Source organism: Hylobates moloch, unplaced genomic scaffold (assembly GCF_009828535.3).
Source record: "Hylobates moloch isolate HMO894 unplaced genomic scaffold, HMol_V3 SCAFFOLD_1, whole genome shotgun sequence".
Taxonomy (NCBI): Eukaryota; Metazoa; Chordata; class Mammalia; order Primates; family Hylobatidae; genus Hylobates; species Hylobates moloch.
Window position 1 is genome coordinate 176,394,662 of NW_026652276.1, and position 16,333 is coordinate 176,410,994.

General features: G+C 33.6%; 1 protein-coding gene across 3 annotated transcripts in view; it reads left to right on the forward strand.

Annotated features, from left to right (window-relative positions):
- SEMA3A (semaphorin 3A) overlaps positions 1-16,333 on the forward strand; it is a 423,701-nt gene that overhangs the window by 189,513 nt on the left and 217,855 nt on the right. For all 3 annotated transcript variants that reach the window (XM_058425206.1, XM_032761201.2, XM_058425215.1), the window contains one exon: positions 2,676-2,869. In XM_058425206.1, the coding sequence (XP_058281189.1) occupies positions 2,758-2,869 (112 nt within the window). In that variant the 5' untranslated portion in view covers positions 2,676-2,757. The remainder of the gene's footprint in view (positions 1-2,675; positions 2,870-16,333) is intronic.

The window sequence follows — 16,333 nt, forward strand, 5'->3', positions numbered from 1 at the left end:
GTCTAGGACAGTTAGTTTGCCTGAAGAATATACTAATTTTACATTTCTTAAATAAAAAATCTGCAGAAAAGCAAATATAAATGCAAACCTATGAAACTTTTAAACATCTGGAAAAACAGGAAGATCATAATTTGGAGGATAAGAAAAATATCAAATATAAATAATCATATCATAGTTTATAAAAAATAGTGTGTATGTGGAGGTGTCTGTGCTACCAACTTCCATGCATCAACATTAATTTAAATTGTTCATTTTATGAAATGAAATAACTTTGTCCTGATTTTGTGGTTCAAAATCCAAATTTTATGTTTTTCTTCCCCCATGGAGCCATTTTTGACCCTCTTTAATCTAAATTTACTTACAGCCTTTTGTTTTATCTGGAGCATACCAAAATGTTTTAGGATTAGACATTACACAGGTGAAATGGATACACTTATAAATTTTATTATCCTGTTTAGTTTTGACAAAATAAACTTGCTCTTCTATTCTAGAAAACAAGAGTAAAAATATAAATATATTTTAAGACATATAAAATATACACTAATAAAATGGTAAAACTACTTAAAGCATTTAAACTAATTATATGTGAGATTTCAATGGGATAATTCATTAGTCCAATCCTTGAAATAATCCCAAAGCGACATGAATTCCTCTGCGGAATGAATGTCTATAGAGAGTAATCCATGGAAGACAGACAAGCCTCTTGTCATTTGTAGCCTTAATCCATTGCCTAGAGCGTGAAAAGTGCCTAGGATAACAAGTGTGGGAATCAGTAAAATCAACATTATTTTTGGATTTTATTTTCTTAACAATACTGGCTGATCAATAGGCTTGCGGAAACTGACAAATACAATAAGATCTGTTTGATGAGTCAATCTATTGAAGTAGAGAGAGAATTCCTCCTCCCTTTTCCCCATTCTCCCCCTCTTTAAATCCTCCTCTTCCTCCTTCTCCGCCTACATTCACACAAGCCACACATCCAAAGGCAGAGAGGGAGAGAGAGAGAGAGAGCGAGCGCTGTGCTTTCTCTATTGGTCTGTAGACATTAAGTAATGAAAGCTGTAGTGACAATGCTTAGATCATTTTCTTAAGAATACTAAGCGACTTTCAGTAGGTGTTTCTGTTTCTAATTGTGAGACTCACTCTCCCCTTTCAGCCAAGAAGTTTCCATACTATTGAAGTTGAGTCTCTGGATTCCAAGTGCTGTATCTGGAGGTGGGGGGTGCGGAGTGGTGGTAGGAGGGGGTAGGGCAGAATCATTTGGGGAATAAAGGAGAGAAAGTTCTGTCCTGTTAACTTTTTTATACATCCCCTAAAGATTCTTGTAAAAATATCAGCTTTGAGGAAAACTGAAGGAAAAATAAGAGAGAAAATTGAGAGGCCACAGCCAACTACTTGTTTCAGAAGGCACTAATGGTGTTCGTATGACTGCCTGAATACATGCCTATACGTCCCACAGAAAATTTAGTAACCCTTCAGCAGCTCATGAAGACACAGAGATATTCTTTTCATGTTACTCCTTGACACTCAGCAGGGACTTTTGTGAACTTTGTCATCTTCCGCTGCCCTTTAAACCAAAACTAGGGAAGTGTCTTTAATTAATGAGATGTGATGCATTAAAAATGTTAGCCAGAGCATTCCAGAAGCTGGAAAACCATAGATGTTTTTAAATTCTGAGTATCCTTTTGAGAATCCCCTGTTGTAATTTATAATTCTCAAAGGACCTATATTTGTCTTGAACTGATTGTTGGAATGGGCTTTACTAGGAATTTCTTCCCTGAAATTGCAGTGGGACAGAGGAAGGGGGTGGTTGAGCCCAGGGGGTTTGTTGGGAGGAGGGAATGATCTCTAACAAGGCTTTAAAACCTTCAGTGGTTAAAGTTGTATTGATGAGGATATATAGACACACACACACACACACACACACACATATACAATGCACAAGTTCAGCAGGATTGTATAATGAGCATGAATTGTAAATTTTGTAGGTAGCAGAATTCAGATTTTTAAAATCAAAATTGCACCCAAAAATGGCTATAAAACAACGCTTGCCTTGGGAAGTAAATTTATAGCTACATGCCTTTCACAGGCACGCCGGAGGGTTCTGCTCCCGGCTCTAATCTCTACGAGATGTTTTTTGCATGTGTTGTGTGACAGGAGGGAAGGCGAGTGGGTTGAGCTCGCCTGTTCTCCCATTGTCAGCCAGTCTAGTGAGTGTTGGGGAAACCTGTCTGTGGGATCTTGTGTCATCTCCCCCTACATGCGTACAGGAAAAGTCCGCGCTGCTCACGGTTTCTCTCTCTCTCTCTCTCTCTCTCTCTCTCTCTCTCTCTCTGTTTCCCTTTCATTCTGCTTCCCCGGAGCCGAATGAAGCAGGGAGCAGGATTAGAGACTGCCACCGGCTATCAGAGGAGCTTAGATAAAAGGAACTCCTTCTTAAGCACCACTGCAGCAGACCTTGTTAATTTTTTTTTTTTTTCTTTCCACACAACAGTTGTGCCTCATTATCCGGTGCCTGGCTCGGAATTTTTTTTTTTTTTTTTTTTTCTTTTTGGAGGGTTTGAAGTTTCTGTGCTTCAGTGACTGTTACAGAAGAAGAGGTGTTAGTGTTGCCATGAGGTCTTGATTGTCTGCATTTATGAATGAAACTGACCTAAATCACCTGTTACCTCCAGTTTCCAGATTGTTTGAACTTCTCTGGCCGCACAATACAGGAAGGAAGACTAAAGCAGCAAAGGGACCTACAGCGTCTGCAGCATGGGCTGGTTAACTAGGATTGTCTGTCTTTTCTGGGGAGTATTACTTACAGCAAGAGCAAACTATCAGAATGGGAAGAACAATGTGCCAAGGCTGAAATTATCCTACAAAGGTAAATCTTATTTTTCTTTTATTTGGTTAGCTTTGTAATAACCGCCCCCCCCTTAATTCCTTGAACTCCCTCCCAACCCCAAATCATCAAACCTTTAGTTTAACCTGGTAAACCGACGTGATTATGTGTATCTTCCTGAGGTGCTTTAAACCTTTTTGTAAGAAGCATGTCTTCTGTTTGATATATGACAATTTAAATGCAAACAAAGAACATTTAATCACATTTGCTGAAAAGAGCTGTATGCCTGGTACACGCCGATCTGTATATCTTATTATCCTATCTTATGCCTGTTAATTTTTCCGACTTTAATTCTATTAAAATATTTTCTTAAAAATAGAAATGCAAAAATGGGCTCTTTGTAGATGTGCATGCCTTACCTATAATTACTATGATGAATTGCATTTTCTTAGTTTTAGACATGAAATGGTTAATCGTCATCATGAATATTCAGTTTGTTCAAATCTGACAATCAGATGCTTAACATAAGCAGTAGATCATGGTTTGCCAAGAGAACATAAACTGGATGGAACAGACTAGTTTTTCCACAGTGTGTTATGATTGTACAAAAGACGGTATTTGGCTAATTGTGTAAAGCTAAAGTCTTTGAAATATTATGTTATTTAATTCTATATGTATTTCAGTGAGAACTGCAGATGCATTACTGTCTACTTGCATAGGTAGTTGTGTAAACTTCTCTTTTGAAAAGTATAAATTTAAGAGAGAAAAAAGAGCTTTATCACTAGTGCTTTATGTGGTTACAATTTAATGTATGTGCTTATTTTTATTGAGGATTTTTTTATATTTGTTCTACATTTGCTTAGATAGATCTTATAGATAGATGATGTATAAAGTAATGCTAAAGTAGATCCCAAAATGATATACATACATTTAATGGCAGTAAATCTTTCTATAACTCAGGTATTATTAAAATGGAGTTGAAGATTAAACTGCTTTAACTCAAGTAGTTTTACTCCCTAAGGTGTTGATTTCTTATGATTCTCAGATTTCTAAAATTGGGGGTGGAGCAGTGAGAAGCTCTAATGAAGCTTATTTTTTAGCCTATAAGTTAAAATAAAAATTATTGAATGTATTTGTAGAGATGTCTGTCTACTGTACCTTGCTCTTATGCCACAAAATATATTCTTTAATTCTCATAAGATGGGGAACATCTTTTTCTGAATGCCCTAGTGTGAATGAGGATCTCAAATCAGAAAGAGAGATGTAATTTTCACACTTTGAATTAGAAAATTAAATACCTAGTAATGTGTTTCTTTGGACTTAGTGCTCGTTAGATAAAATGCATTGAATTAGAATATCTATTTACTTTTTGGTGTAATGTTTTCCTGAGTATCAAGTTGGGAATAGAGACTTAAACATCAACAAACAGAAGTGCAATTGTACTTATGTAAGTTTTAAAAAATCATATAGCATTATTTACTTAATTTAGTAACTATCTTTAAATTATTTCCACAGTATATGATATTATGGTGTCTGTGTTTTTATCAGTTTTGCTTTCTGTTTTCACTCCTTGACAAGGTGATATCAAATAAGTCTAAGTTGATGGTCCACTTTATCCAAGTTTATGCTCCCTATGAGTAAGTTTTACATGCAACTTTAGTTCTCAAAGATGTGACTGGCTATTTGTAATACTTTTAGTTTAACAAGTTCAAAATCATGAAATATATTTTAAAAATCTACTAGGTTTGAATATATCTAAGTGCTAAATACATTTTAAAATAAAATAAAAATAGGGAATTAAACTTTTTTATTTTGCAAGAATTTTATTTCCATGATAATAGGTTACTCTCCATGACAGAGGAAGCACTTGTTCTTTCTGTACATTAAAAAGATCACATTTAATTTGAATATCCTTTGTTGCGCACATATGCCTTAAACCTATCTGATGAAGCAAGCAGTATATATTAGCAAGGTGTATATATTTGATACTGCCTTTATAAGCCTTGTTTTAGTGGTGGCATCTATTAGAATTATTCTGCTTTCCTTTAAGTAAGAAACTGCTTTACAGCTACATAACAATTCCATTGATACACCTAGAGCTTAATAATTTGGTAAAATAAACTGCAAAATGAACAACAGGAAGAAGAATAAAAGGAATGGCCTGAGGAAATTTTTTTCTGTTATTTTATTAATCTGTCATTACCTTTTTGTCTCTACGTGTATGTTTGTTTGGACAAAGCAAGTATGTGGTAGCCAATTGCCAGTACTTTGTTTCTAAAGTATAATAGAGATTTTTTTAAAGCTACTTCTTGTTTCTCCTTAATTAGATGTCAAACACAGTTAAAACATCCACTGCATTGCCCTTAAAAATATTCTAGCATGATTCATGAAGAGTTAAATCCCTGCCAACCTTAATTTCCCATGGTCACTTGTTTTCAAAGATCCACCATTAACTCTCTCATTGCTCAGGTTGCCAAGATGAAGTTTTAGGCAATCACTGTGCTTACTTTCTACTTATCATTTTTGCCTGGTAGGAGATGAAAGAGACTTGATATGTTAAAAAGAAGTAAAAACAGGAAGGTGGCCTTTGTAGAGGGTGTACATATCTAATAAGATACCTCTTTACTTTCTAGGAAAAAGGAATTGAATAGATGTGTTCAGGACCATCTGGAGAAGTGATAATATTAGAAAAATGGGGTATGCTGGCTTTTCCTCTGAACCAATCTGATTTAGAATCCTTATGGGGGAAGAAAATGTGAGAACTCTGTAAATCTCAGCAGTTACATGGAAATTATCCTTAAGAAACATTTACTCAGAAATACTTTTGTCTTTTTTAAATATATGTAATATAGCTAAATGGTAAAATCCTTCTTTTAAAAAGTGGTCCATGCACAACTGTTTATTTCTTCTACAAAACTAGTCAAATTTCACTTTTCTCATGAAATACAGGAAAATCATATAATCTTCCATTTGGGATATGTGATACAATGAAGTCTTCAGAAAAACCTGCATGAATCACAAGAAAATAATTAGGGTTTGTGTTTTAAACAAATGACAAATGTTCCATCATCCAATGTAATGGGCTATTCCAGGACACTGTGTGCTTCAGTTTTGGTAGAAATCAAAGACACATGCAAGTCTCAATGTGATGGTGATCCTGTGAATCCAAAGGTTAAATCAATGATTTTAACCTTAACTTCATAGGAAGGACTTAGTAAATAGCACTTTAAAAAGTGGTAGAAATTCTGAAGGCTTTCTTTTTTCTATGTTCTAAAGTTGTTTTTTTTTTTTTCAGTCGAGGTGTTATTATAAGATTGAGGTTATCAATTAAATAAAAATTCTCATATGTATATTTGTGACAAGAGAAGATCATTTTATTTAGTTAAAATTTCTGAAGTAAAATTTGCAAAAGTTCTTTACCTTTCGTTCAATAAATTACAATTAGTTCAAAAATTAATTAATATGAATGATTTTCTAATTAAACTTTTTGTCTTTCCTTTAAGATTGTCTTTACTTTCACCAGAGCAGTATTTGTGTGTGTGTGTGTGTATATGTGTGTATACCAATACATTTATGTGTACACACAGGTATACATATACATATATTTCAATACATAGGAAATATAACTTCATTTTATGATTTTATAATTCAGAAAATAACTTGATTTTATAATTGTGGAAATAACCTCAGCAATCTACAAGTTGTGAATCACAATACAATTCTTCGTAAATTGTTGGTTTGAAATGACATTGATATTTTAAATTATATATACGTGTATATATATATATATATATATATACGTAAAATAATAGAGTAGGTGTTGTCTTTTGTGTCCCATGAAAAGTTTTCATGGATGTCTTGAACATTCACATAATAGTATAAGATAGAGTTAGTCTTACCCTAAAAATCTGCTCACAGCTAAAATGGAAGGTTTTTAGGAAACATATGTGGGAGTTGTGGGGGGAAGACACACCCACACACTCACACACATACATACGCACATGCATAGAGCAAAGAAGTTATCAATTATTTGCAATGACTTTTCTCAAATACTCACTGTATATTTGTCACCAGGACTTTGGATGACCTTTTCTTCTCAAATTCTATTAACCTTATAAATCATATTTTGATGCTGAAATCTTGAATTTAAACACACTGAAAACTAGAACTTTTTATTCATCTATTCAACAAGTGTACCCTGGCAAAATAATGTAAAATGAACATAAAATAAAACACTCAGTCACACATCTTGTGATTCAGTGCTGGTCAGATCAGATGAGGGCTTGTAAAAATCTCCAATTTGTGGATTCTCTGCTTAAAGCTGCCAACCAGATTGGCCTTTGAAAGAATTTATACAGTGTAGACTTTAGCAATCAAGAAAATAACTGAGACCACAAAACAAATTCGCGTAAGCCTCTAACTCACCAGCTTTAATAATGATATTCAGTCATTAACAACTTAAATAAATATGAATACTGAATAGATAATTTTCCCAATTCTAACTTTTTAGGGTTTTTTTCTCTTCATATGAATGATTTCTAGAGTTCTACTATTGTCAGTGACATGAAATACATAGTTTACTAAAATATTAGCAAACTAAACAGCTATATTGATCTGTGATATCTAATTTTCCTTTATTTTCTGATTTTAATTATTATATAAATCATATATTATAATTTGAGGTCAATTATACTTAAATTCTATAGTAAAGACTTAATGTATTTCAAGGATCTTTCAGGAATACATTTAATTAGAATTAATTAATATGATTGCATATGTTCCTAGTAATAAAAATTAATGTTAAATTGTTGTTATGGAGGCTCTTATGCTTAATGTGAATACATAATTGTATAGGGCATTAAATTTTCTATCATGTTCTCAGGTTTGCATTTTAAGAAACCTGCATTTTAAAGTTATCATGAATTTTAAGTTGCCTGTAAGAAATTGTATATTTTAAATTATCCCAATTTTTCTTATTTTAACTCCAGTGACACACCTTTGTATCATAGCTCCAGAAGTCAAAATACCACACCTTCACAACTTTTGAAGAATTTCAAAATCTAAAGTCAGGATTATTTTGAATAATGTTTAATCTGATTTTTACAAAATCTTCCAAAATGGCCAATGGTGATATAAATTTTGAATTGATCATTATCCAACAACTTTTATTTACAAAGTCATGACATTACAGAGTTACATATTAATCGACTAAGACATTGCTTTTGTCAAATCTTTATGAAAAAGTAATACGTGATAAATAATTCATTGCTACAAAGTTACAGAGGTAAAATCTCCAAAACTCATGACAGTATTGAAATAAATTTTGCACATGTAGTGAAGGTTTATTTTAAAAAGACCAACAGTTGTAAACATACATTAGAACAAGTGTGAATCTTGGGATGGCTTTTACCCCTCATGATTTCTAAGGCACTATATAAAGGAATTATCATGATTTGCAGTTCTATGCTTCCACTAATAGGTGGCACTAGCAATTTGTGACAGCTCTTTCACTAATCTGGAAATGGGTAGGCTACTAGGGTAGATATGCACAGAATAAGGCGTGCAGACCAAGTTTGGAAAAATTGGCATAATAGTCATGAAATTTAACATTCACAAAACAGAAGAATTAGTTAAAATTAAATTTGCTAAAGGTATTGATGTGCTCTTTGCATGCATTTATTGGTACATTTTGATCCTGAAAAACTAAATATTTCTAAGTAAAAAGCAAATACATATATTTTAACTTAAATAAGACTTGATATGTGAAATTAATCTGTAAAATGTAAAACGAAATAGTGAATGAAACAGTGGTACTAAACAATTAGAATGATGGAAGCAGAGATTCATGTGCCTGTATATATTAAATATCATATATTATATAATATGTGCTTACCAAGAATGAAGTAGCCTGCCTGTGGCACATTATTACAACCATTTATAGTTGGAGAGTAGGTAGTTGAAAAGGTAAAATAATGTTAAGAAAATGGCATTTGGTATATTTTTAAAAGATTGACTCCTTTTAATTTGTAGGTTCTTTAACATTTTTACCTTAATTAAACATATAGAAGAATCAATAAATTCTTTCTGACACAAATATGTATGAATGTCTCCAGCTACTATCTCCCACTATTGCCAAGACATAAACATCAGTATAAATAGGCAATCCACACACTATTTCCAAACAGTAACAAAGCTGTGGTCTGTCAAACCCAGGATAAGAAAATATACAATTTATACTTGAATTGGGGAATGAAGATAAGCAAAAATAAAATTCTGTTGATAAATATGAAGAATAGTTTGGTCTTGGTAGTTTTTACAAGCTTAGGGTAAAATTTAAAGGAACCACACGTTTTAAGGAATCTTGTCATCTCCTGAATGAGTCATTAAACCTGCATTTCTAGGTTTCCCTTGCTTGGAGAAATGCGGCGTGGGAAACTATGTTGACCAAAACTTAGAGTAACTTAAAGTGTTGCAGCAATCATAAACATGTCTTTAGATAAAATATAACATGACCCACTGGAGTCTTCATCAGCAAGCCAAATGAAGTTTCATTCTATTGAATATGTCAATTGACTCATTTAGTCTGTGAAACTGCTTATGTGAATCATCTTCTTGTGCCAGATTCTGAGTTTCTTAAAGCTGAGTATGTATTATTTTTCATCTTTATATTCTCAATGGCTAGCACAGAATTATTCATTGTTGAATGTTTTTGTGCTTTATTTGGCACACCTTTAAAAAATTAACAAATAATATGCCTGTTAATAAAACAAAATTATTTTTGGAAATAATAAGAATGAAAATTTACAATAAATCAATTCATTATAAGTGAATTGTGCATTATAATATATAGTAGAGAAAGTGAGTTTAGTGTTAGGTGCTAGGGCAGGAGGATATCAGTCAAGGCATTTAAGAGTGCACAAAGGATTGTGAGAGTAATACTATCTCCATAAACAGTATCTCCTTCTGAACCACACCTATTCCAGAACTGAATCAGAAAGTATCCAGGTCATATTTGTTAGTCTGCAGCTAAGAGATAGGAAACATACAATAAATACGTTGGAAGGCTCTAGGAATCAGGAATCAGGCTGAGGAATTATTGCATTCCTTTGGGCAAAAACCCTGATTTTCCTTATCCTCTTATCAGTTCACAGTATATACAGCCAGAAAAGAAAGTGAGGTTTCTACTCTAAAACCAAGTAGTAGCTAAAGATAAGTGAAAGTATCCCATTCTCAGTCTCATTGTATCTGAATGTTTGTGTAGATCAAATCAGTTCTACCAAACGAAGTTGTAAGTGTAATCCTTGAGTGATTTCAATTGGTTCTTTTTCATTGTCCATACTTTTAGGAGAATCCAGACTTGGCTCTCTGACAGCTTGCTGAGATTTAGCAATTCAGAGGCTTTCTTGCTTCCCCTCCTATGCTTGTCAAGAGCAACATTTGCTCATTGCTCCCTAAGCTACATCTCCAAGTCATCCTTTTTCTTCCCTTGGCCTTGCGTTCCACAGCCTCAGAGTATGATCCACTTCCATCCTCAGACTTACTGAAGAGAGTACATGTGATAGGAAATACCATGGGAATTTTTGCTAAAGTGTGAACATGACAAATATATGCTGAATTCTTTGTTTAAGATCCTGATTGAGAGGGTGGGAGAGGATAGTAGGCTAATTTCCTTAGGCCACTTATATATAGATCTATAGATTGGTATTTAGAATAAAATGAACTTGCCATGTTCGTTGGAAAATTCTTTTTTTTTTTTAAAAAAAATATATAGTTATTGTGACATAGTAGAAATATTGCCAGGAAAGGATAATGGGACAACTACTAACAGCACTGTTATTATGTACAACTCATAGTTATTAAGTGGTATTGAAAAATGATTAATGTGTAATCCAAACTCTTAGAAATGTATTTGGGCATAGCTAAAACAAAGTTGTTTACAGCTGAGGTCAAATCAAGCTGTCAAAGTGCTTATGAATCTTCATAATATGGGTCAGAAATTTTGTTTTGTTTTAACCTTCAAATTTGAATTTCAAGAGAATCAACGCTGTTCTGTTGTTATTATCCCTTAAGAACTAGCTTAAATGAAAGTACGTTTTCATAAGTTCTGCAAACTTTATTTACAAAAGCACCATTATTTATTTCTTACTTGAGTTCTATGTATAAAATAGACACATAAAGCCACATAACTCATCTGTCAGAGTTCTTTATGAATAGATTATTGGATACATAAAGTGAATATTGTAGAATTTTTGAGGAAGGCGATATCATATCTACCTAAAGATTTTAGGGTGGCTTTTTTTCCCTTCCTCACCTCGGGTGGACTACAGGCCCACCCCGTAATTTTGTATTTTTTAGAGAGGGTTTCACCGCGTGATCCGCCCGCCTCGGCCTCCCAAAGTGCTGGGATTACAAGCGTGAGCCACCGCGCCCGGCCTAGGGTGGCTTTTTAAAATAAGACACAAAGAAGGTGGGCCTAGAATGATAGGACAAATATGAGAATGTAAAAGTAGAGAAGAGTGGTGACTACTGTATCAGAAACTATTTCTTTGGATTTGTTTTTCTTTTTAGGAAAACAGCAATATGTTTAGAATAACTTATATGACTTAGAGCTGCAGCATAGCAGGCTAGGAACTTCATAGAGTTGATATGTGGTTGTCTATGTTTGACTGACAGTGAGATCAGGAGGGACAAGTGATACATACTTGTGAGGACCTTCTAGAGTGGTCAGTCAGTTGGGCTTCTCTATTTCTTTTTTGGAATTTATAAAATACAGAAGCAGGGTTATTTCTTACCAAAGGAAAAAAGAAAAGAAGGTTGATTTTGGTTATCTGATGTAGAAAACACTTTTATTATCAGTTTTTAAAACTATAACATAAAATGATTTATAATGATGGTTTTTTCATGTTTTTCGAATTAACTCTTATTATTTCTTTCCTTTTTTTTTTTTTTTCCTGCCAGAGTTTCTCTCTTGTCACCCAGGCTGGAGTGCAACAGCATGATCTCTGCTCACTGTAACCTCCACCTCCCAGATTTGAGTGATTCTCTTGCCTCAGCCTCCTGAGTAGCTGGGATTATGGGCATGTATCACCATGCCTGGCTAATTTTGTATTTTTATTTATGTATTTATTTATTTATTTTTTTTAGTAGAGACAGTGTTTCACCATGTTGTCCAGGCTGGTCTCGAACTCCTGACCTCAGATGATCTGCCTGCCTTGGCCTCCCAAAGTGCTGGGATTACAGGCATGAGTCACCGCACCCAGCCCCTTATTATTTCTTTAATTCAACAACAAGTTGTGAATAAAGTCTTCACAACAAGTCTGGGAATATTTGATAATATATATTAGACAACGTTGTAGGTTCATAGTACCCGGCAACACAGAAAACGGTCACTTCTGGAATTTTGTTCAAAATGTTATAATTCCTTGTACTTTGAAGAATTGTATATAGATAAAGAAATACATAAATTCATGGGTTTATATTTAGTATATGTGTGTGTTGTGTATATCCATAATACTGAAGTACAAGAAAAGTCATATACTGTTATTTTTCTAATTTTTTTACATTTAATTGGGAATTACTGAAATTAAAACACCAGTTATTACAGCACAAGAATAAAGGATTTGGACACTGGCCTTGAGAGACAGACTCTCCCTTTGCTTTGTGTCAGGTCTTAAGCAGTTCATGATTGGCTGTGACCTGTCATTTGTGGTTGACCTTCCCAGGGCACATTCCATTGTTCAACGTTGCTGTCAAACCAAGTTCTCTGCTCTCTTCCGGGCACTGGTACTTTAAAAAGTTACCAAGAGTCTCCTTTCTGCCACCCTTCCACTAAGCCTTCTCATTATATTGGCTCTGGACCTTAATACTTGTCTTGCCTCTAAGGTGTGCACGTGATGTTTCTATTCTGTTTCTTCAAGCTCCAGAGTGAAAGTCATGCTGGGTGCAGGGTCTGATCAGCACACAGATTCCCCCAATATAATTGCCTTCTATCTTTCCAGGTTTGAAATATATTGCAAAAAAAAAGGATTTTTCCCCCTACCCACACCCCCACCATTTTATCTGGTAGTACTTCAATCTGTATCTTTTGACTTCTCCAAATAAATCTCATTTAAGGCTATCCTTTCAAAAACAAAATCCTGTTAATTCTCGTTTTGGGATGTGGGAAAACTTTCCAAGCCTCAAAAATGAAACCTTTTGTTTTTAGCAGATCAATCTCAAGCTAGGCTCTCCCGCACTGGCCCAGAGCTACAGAGTTTCTTACTTTCACCATATGATCCCCGTGTTCAATAGAGTCTCAGACTTCTTTTACTTCCCAAGGTGCCTAGTCAGTACAGAATTAAGGTTTCCTTTGCACATTCTAATATACAGACCTCTTTTCTGTCATTTAAGCCCTTCTTCCAGACAACTTGAAGATCTAACATAACAAAATGAGACCAAATGATTTTTTGAAAAAAAACGTTCTGACGCCTGTGAAATTACTTAGCAAGGCAGATCAATGTCTGCTTTGCCCATTTGTGGTTCTTCAGACCTAAATTAATACTTATCTGATTGGCCTTTCTCTTTAGCTGTCAAGTAGGGAAAAACTATCTCCTCTGTGACAATACTTCTGTTCACAACTATATAAACATCAGCACATTGATACTGAGAGAATCTGTTTAGTCTATTTTAAGCAGATTCCATGTAAGGAAGTGAAATTAGTAATGGTATAGTAATTTATTTCTTTCATACAAATCTCAGTCTATAATACTGAGCTGTATCACACATAACACACCCTATGGACACTTTCACACAAATGAATGCTCTTTTGTTCATATCATACCATATATTTTATGCCATTTAGTGTTCTTTATAGAAGGAGATCATGGCTGAATGTCTCTATTGGGCCAGAGTTATTGTGTTTTCATATTTCCAAAAAGGTAAAATTTTACTTTCTTGGAATGTGCAAAATGATAGCTTATATCAAATTTAAAAATATATTTGATAATATGCATTATTATTACTTATTATTGAATGATAGGTCATACTCTGCTCATAGTATCCAAGTACCTAGTTGTTGGCCTGTTGAAAATTCATTTCGGTCTGATGAAGCATGAGTGGGCAAAGCAGACACTGATCTGCCTTGCTAAGTAATTTCACAGGTGTCAGAAAGTATTTTTTCATATATTCAATTTAAAATTTCATGTATTCAAATTAAAAATATATTTGATAATATGCATTGTTATTACTTATTGAATGATAGGTCATACTCTGCTTATAGTATCCAAGTACCTACTTGTTGGCCTATTGAAAATTAATGGAGTTTTCATACATAGCTACTGAAAAAAAAATTTCACAAGGACAAAAGGAACATTCTAGTGACAAAAACATTGAATAGGCTCTGACGCTTTCTAGGTGTGAGGACTGCAGCATGGTATTGTATTTTTCAGTTTCAGTTTCCTCTTCCTTAATATGGATAGAATAGCTACCACTCAGAAGCTGTTATAGAGACAATGTAAATACAGGTGTAAAGTGCCCAACCAGTGCTTGACACATAGAAGATATTCAGTAACTACTAATTCCTTGAGGCAGATTAGTAATGCCTAGGTTTTGGATTACAGTGCTTTGCTCCTTTATAGTGATTTACTTGTGTGTATTCTCTAGCTGTTACTTGCTTTGGAGATTATATTAAAAGTAATAATGAAAACTAAATCACAACTATTTTATGTGTAGTGTGTGTCTTTCAAAGAAATGTAGCATAATAGCATGAATGTCTTAAAACATGAAATTTGTCAACATCTGCTAGTCAATGAATATATGAGGAGGCTTTGTTAAATGGTAATGTTTCAAGTAAACAAGTGATGAAAAAAATGAACCTAACTTTAGGTTTTTCAGTCTTTCACCTACCTTTAGGTGAAGCTAAATGTCTTAACTGTAGACCTGTTGCTTAACACAGTTTTAAGTGTGTTAAGCATAAATTCAATGTAATTTTTGTAATTGTTTTAAGTGTAATTTCACTGGAATCATATGAGTGTGTACATGGAGTTAATGATGAGGATGAAAGGAGACCTGATTATTAGTTCTTCTGGATCTGAGTACTTACTGAGGCAGGCTGAGCAAGGAAGCACCTGTTTCTTCAGGAAAGGATTGGCTGCATCTCAGACTGTAAGTTCCAATTTGTGTTTTCAACATGAACTAAAGTCAGTCATTTAATATTCAGTAAAAATAACCAGGAAATGACTACTTTTATTTGCTTCTGTACTTACAACATATCCTCTAAAATGGCGTAATGGTTGCCTTGAATATTATTTTGTTATGACTTGGTCCATGAAGACACAACATCCTTCATGACAACTTAAGAAATATTGAATCCACATAGGGATTAACACAATATTTCTATTTAATATGTCTCCAAGTCTGAATGAAACCTTGTAGATATAAAATCTGAGTCTAGCTGACTAATTCTGTGAACCACCTGTGACTGCAAATAACCCATTTGCAGGAAAGAGGATATTCAGTCACTCAAGAAAACAAACTTGCAGTCTGAATGCAGTAAATAGAATGAAGAACATGTTGAGAGCAACTTAAAGGGGCTTTTGTCTAACAGAAGACACTTGGAAACCAGACTGAGAAATCTAGACGTCATTAGAAAAGGAGGTGACACTAACCATAGTCAGATTTTATAGAGTTTTTCTGGAAGACAGAATTCTTTTGGAAAACACTTATGCACCAACCTAAGTTTCTGAGGTACTCTCTAGACAAAGAATAATTTTATTTCATTGTGGCTTTAGCTGTACTACAATGCTCATAAACTATTTTACCTTATGCCAGACATGTGGAAGCAATCAGTATATGTAAATGATATGTGAAGGTGAGGTATAGTTTTAGCTTAAAAACTCAGACTGTCTATGGTTATAAATTGTAACCACATCACAAAGAACAACTTTTTAAAAATAGCAACTTAAATGTAAAAATAATCAGTGATGAATTTGTAAAACTACTAGTGTTTTCTTAGTAAAGTCCAATAAATATAAATTATAGTTCTACAACCTCAGCCTTTGTGCTGTTACATTATTTTTAGGATACAATACTCAAAGGCAAATTTTTTTTCCTTAAGTAATTGTTAGAATGTAAGTAGCCGTAGTTAGACATAATTACATCAGTCTATCTCTGAAAAACTACTTTTGCCATGAGTAGCATTTTAGACTGACTACACTTAACTTTTATTTTTTAAAAAATCCCCTTCTTTTTCTTTTAGCATGGTATCAATTTTTTCCTGTCATATACTCTTTCTACTCATGTATATGTGTGTGTAGTGTGTGTATATATATATATATATATATTTGTAACATTATATAAATTTTGACCATGTAAACCTGAATCATATCTCCTTGAAAAGGAAATAGATATAATAAAAATAAATGATAAAATATTTTTATCATCTGCTATATGTAAACCCAGATATTAAAACAATGCAAATTCAAAGTACTGTTACTAGACATCATGCACACATATACAAAATTTGAGGAG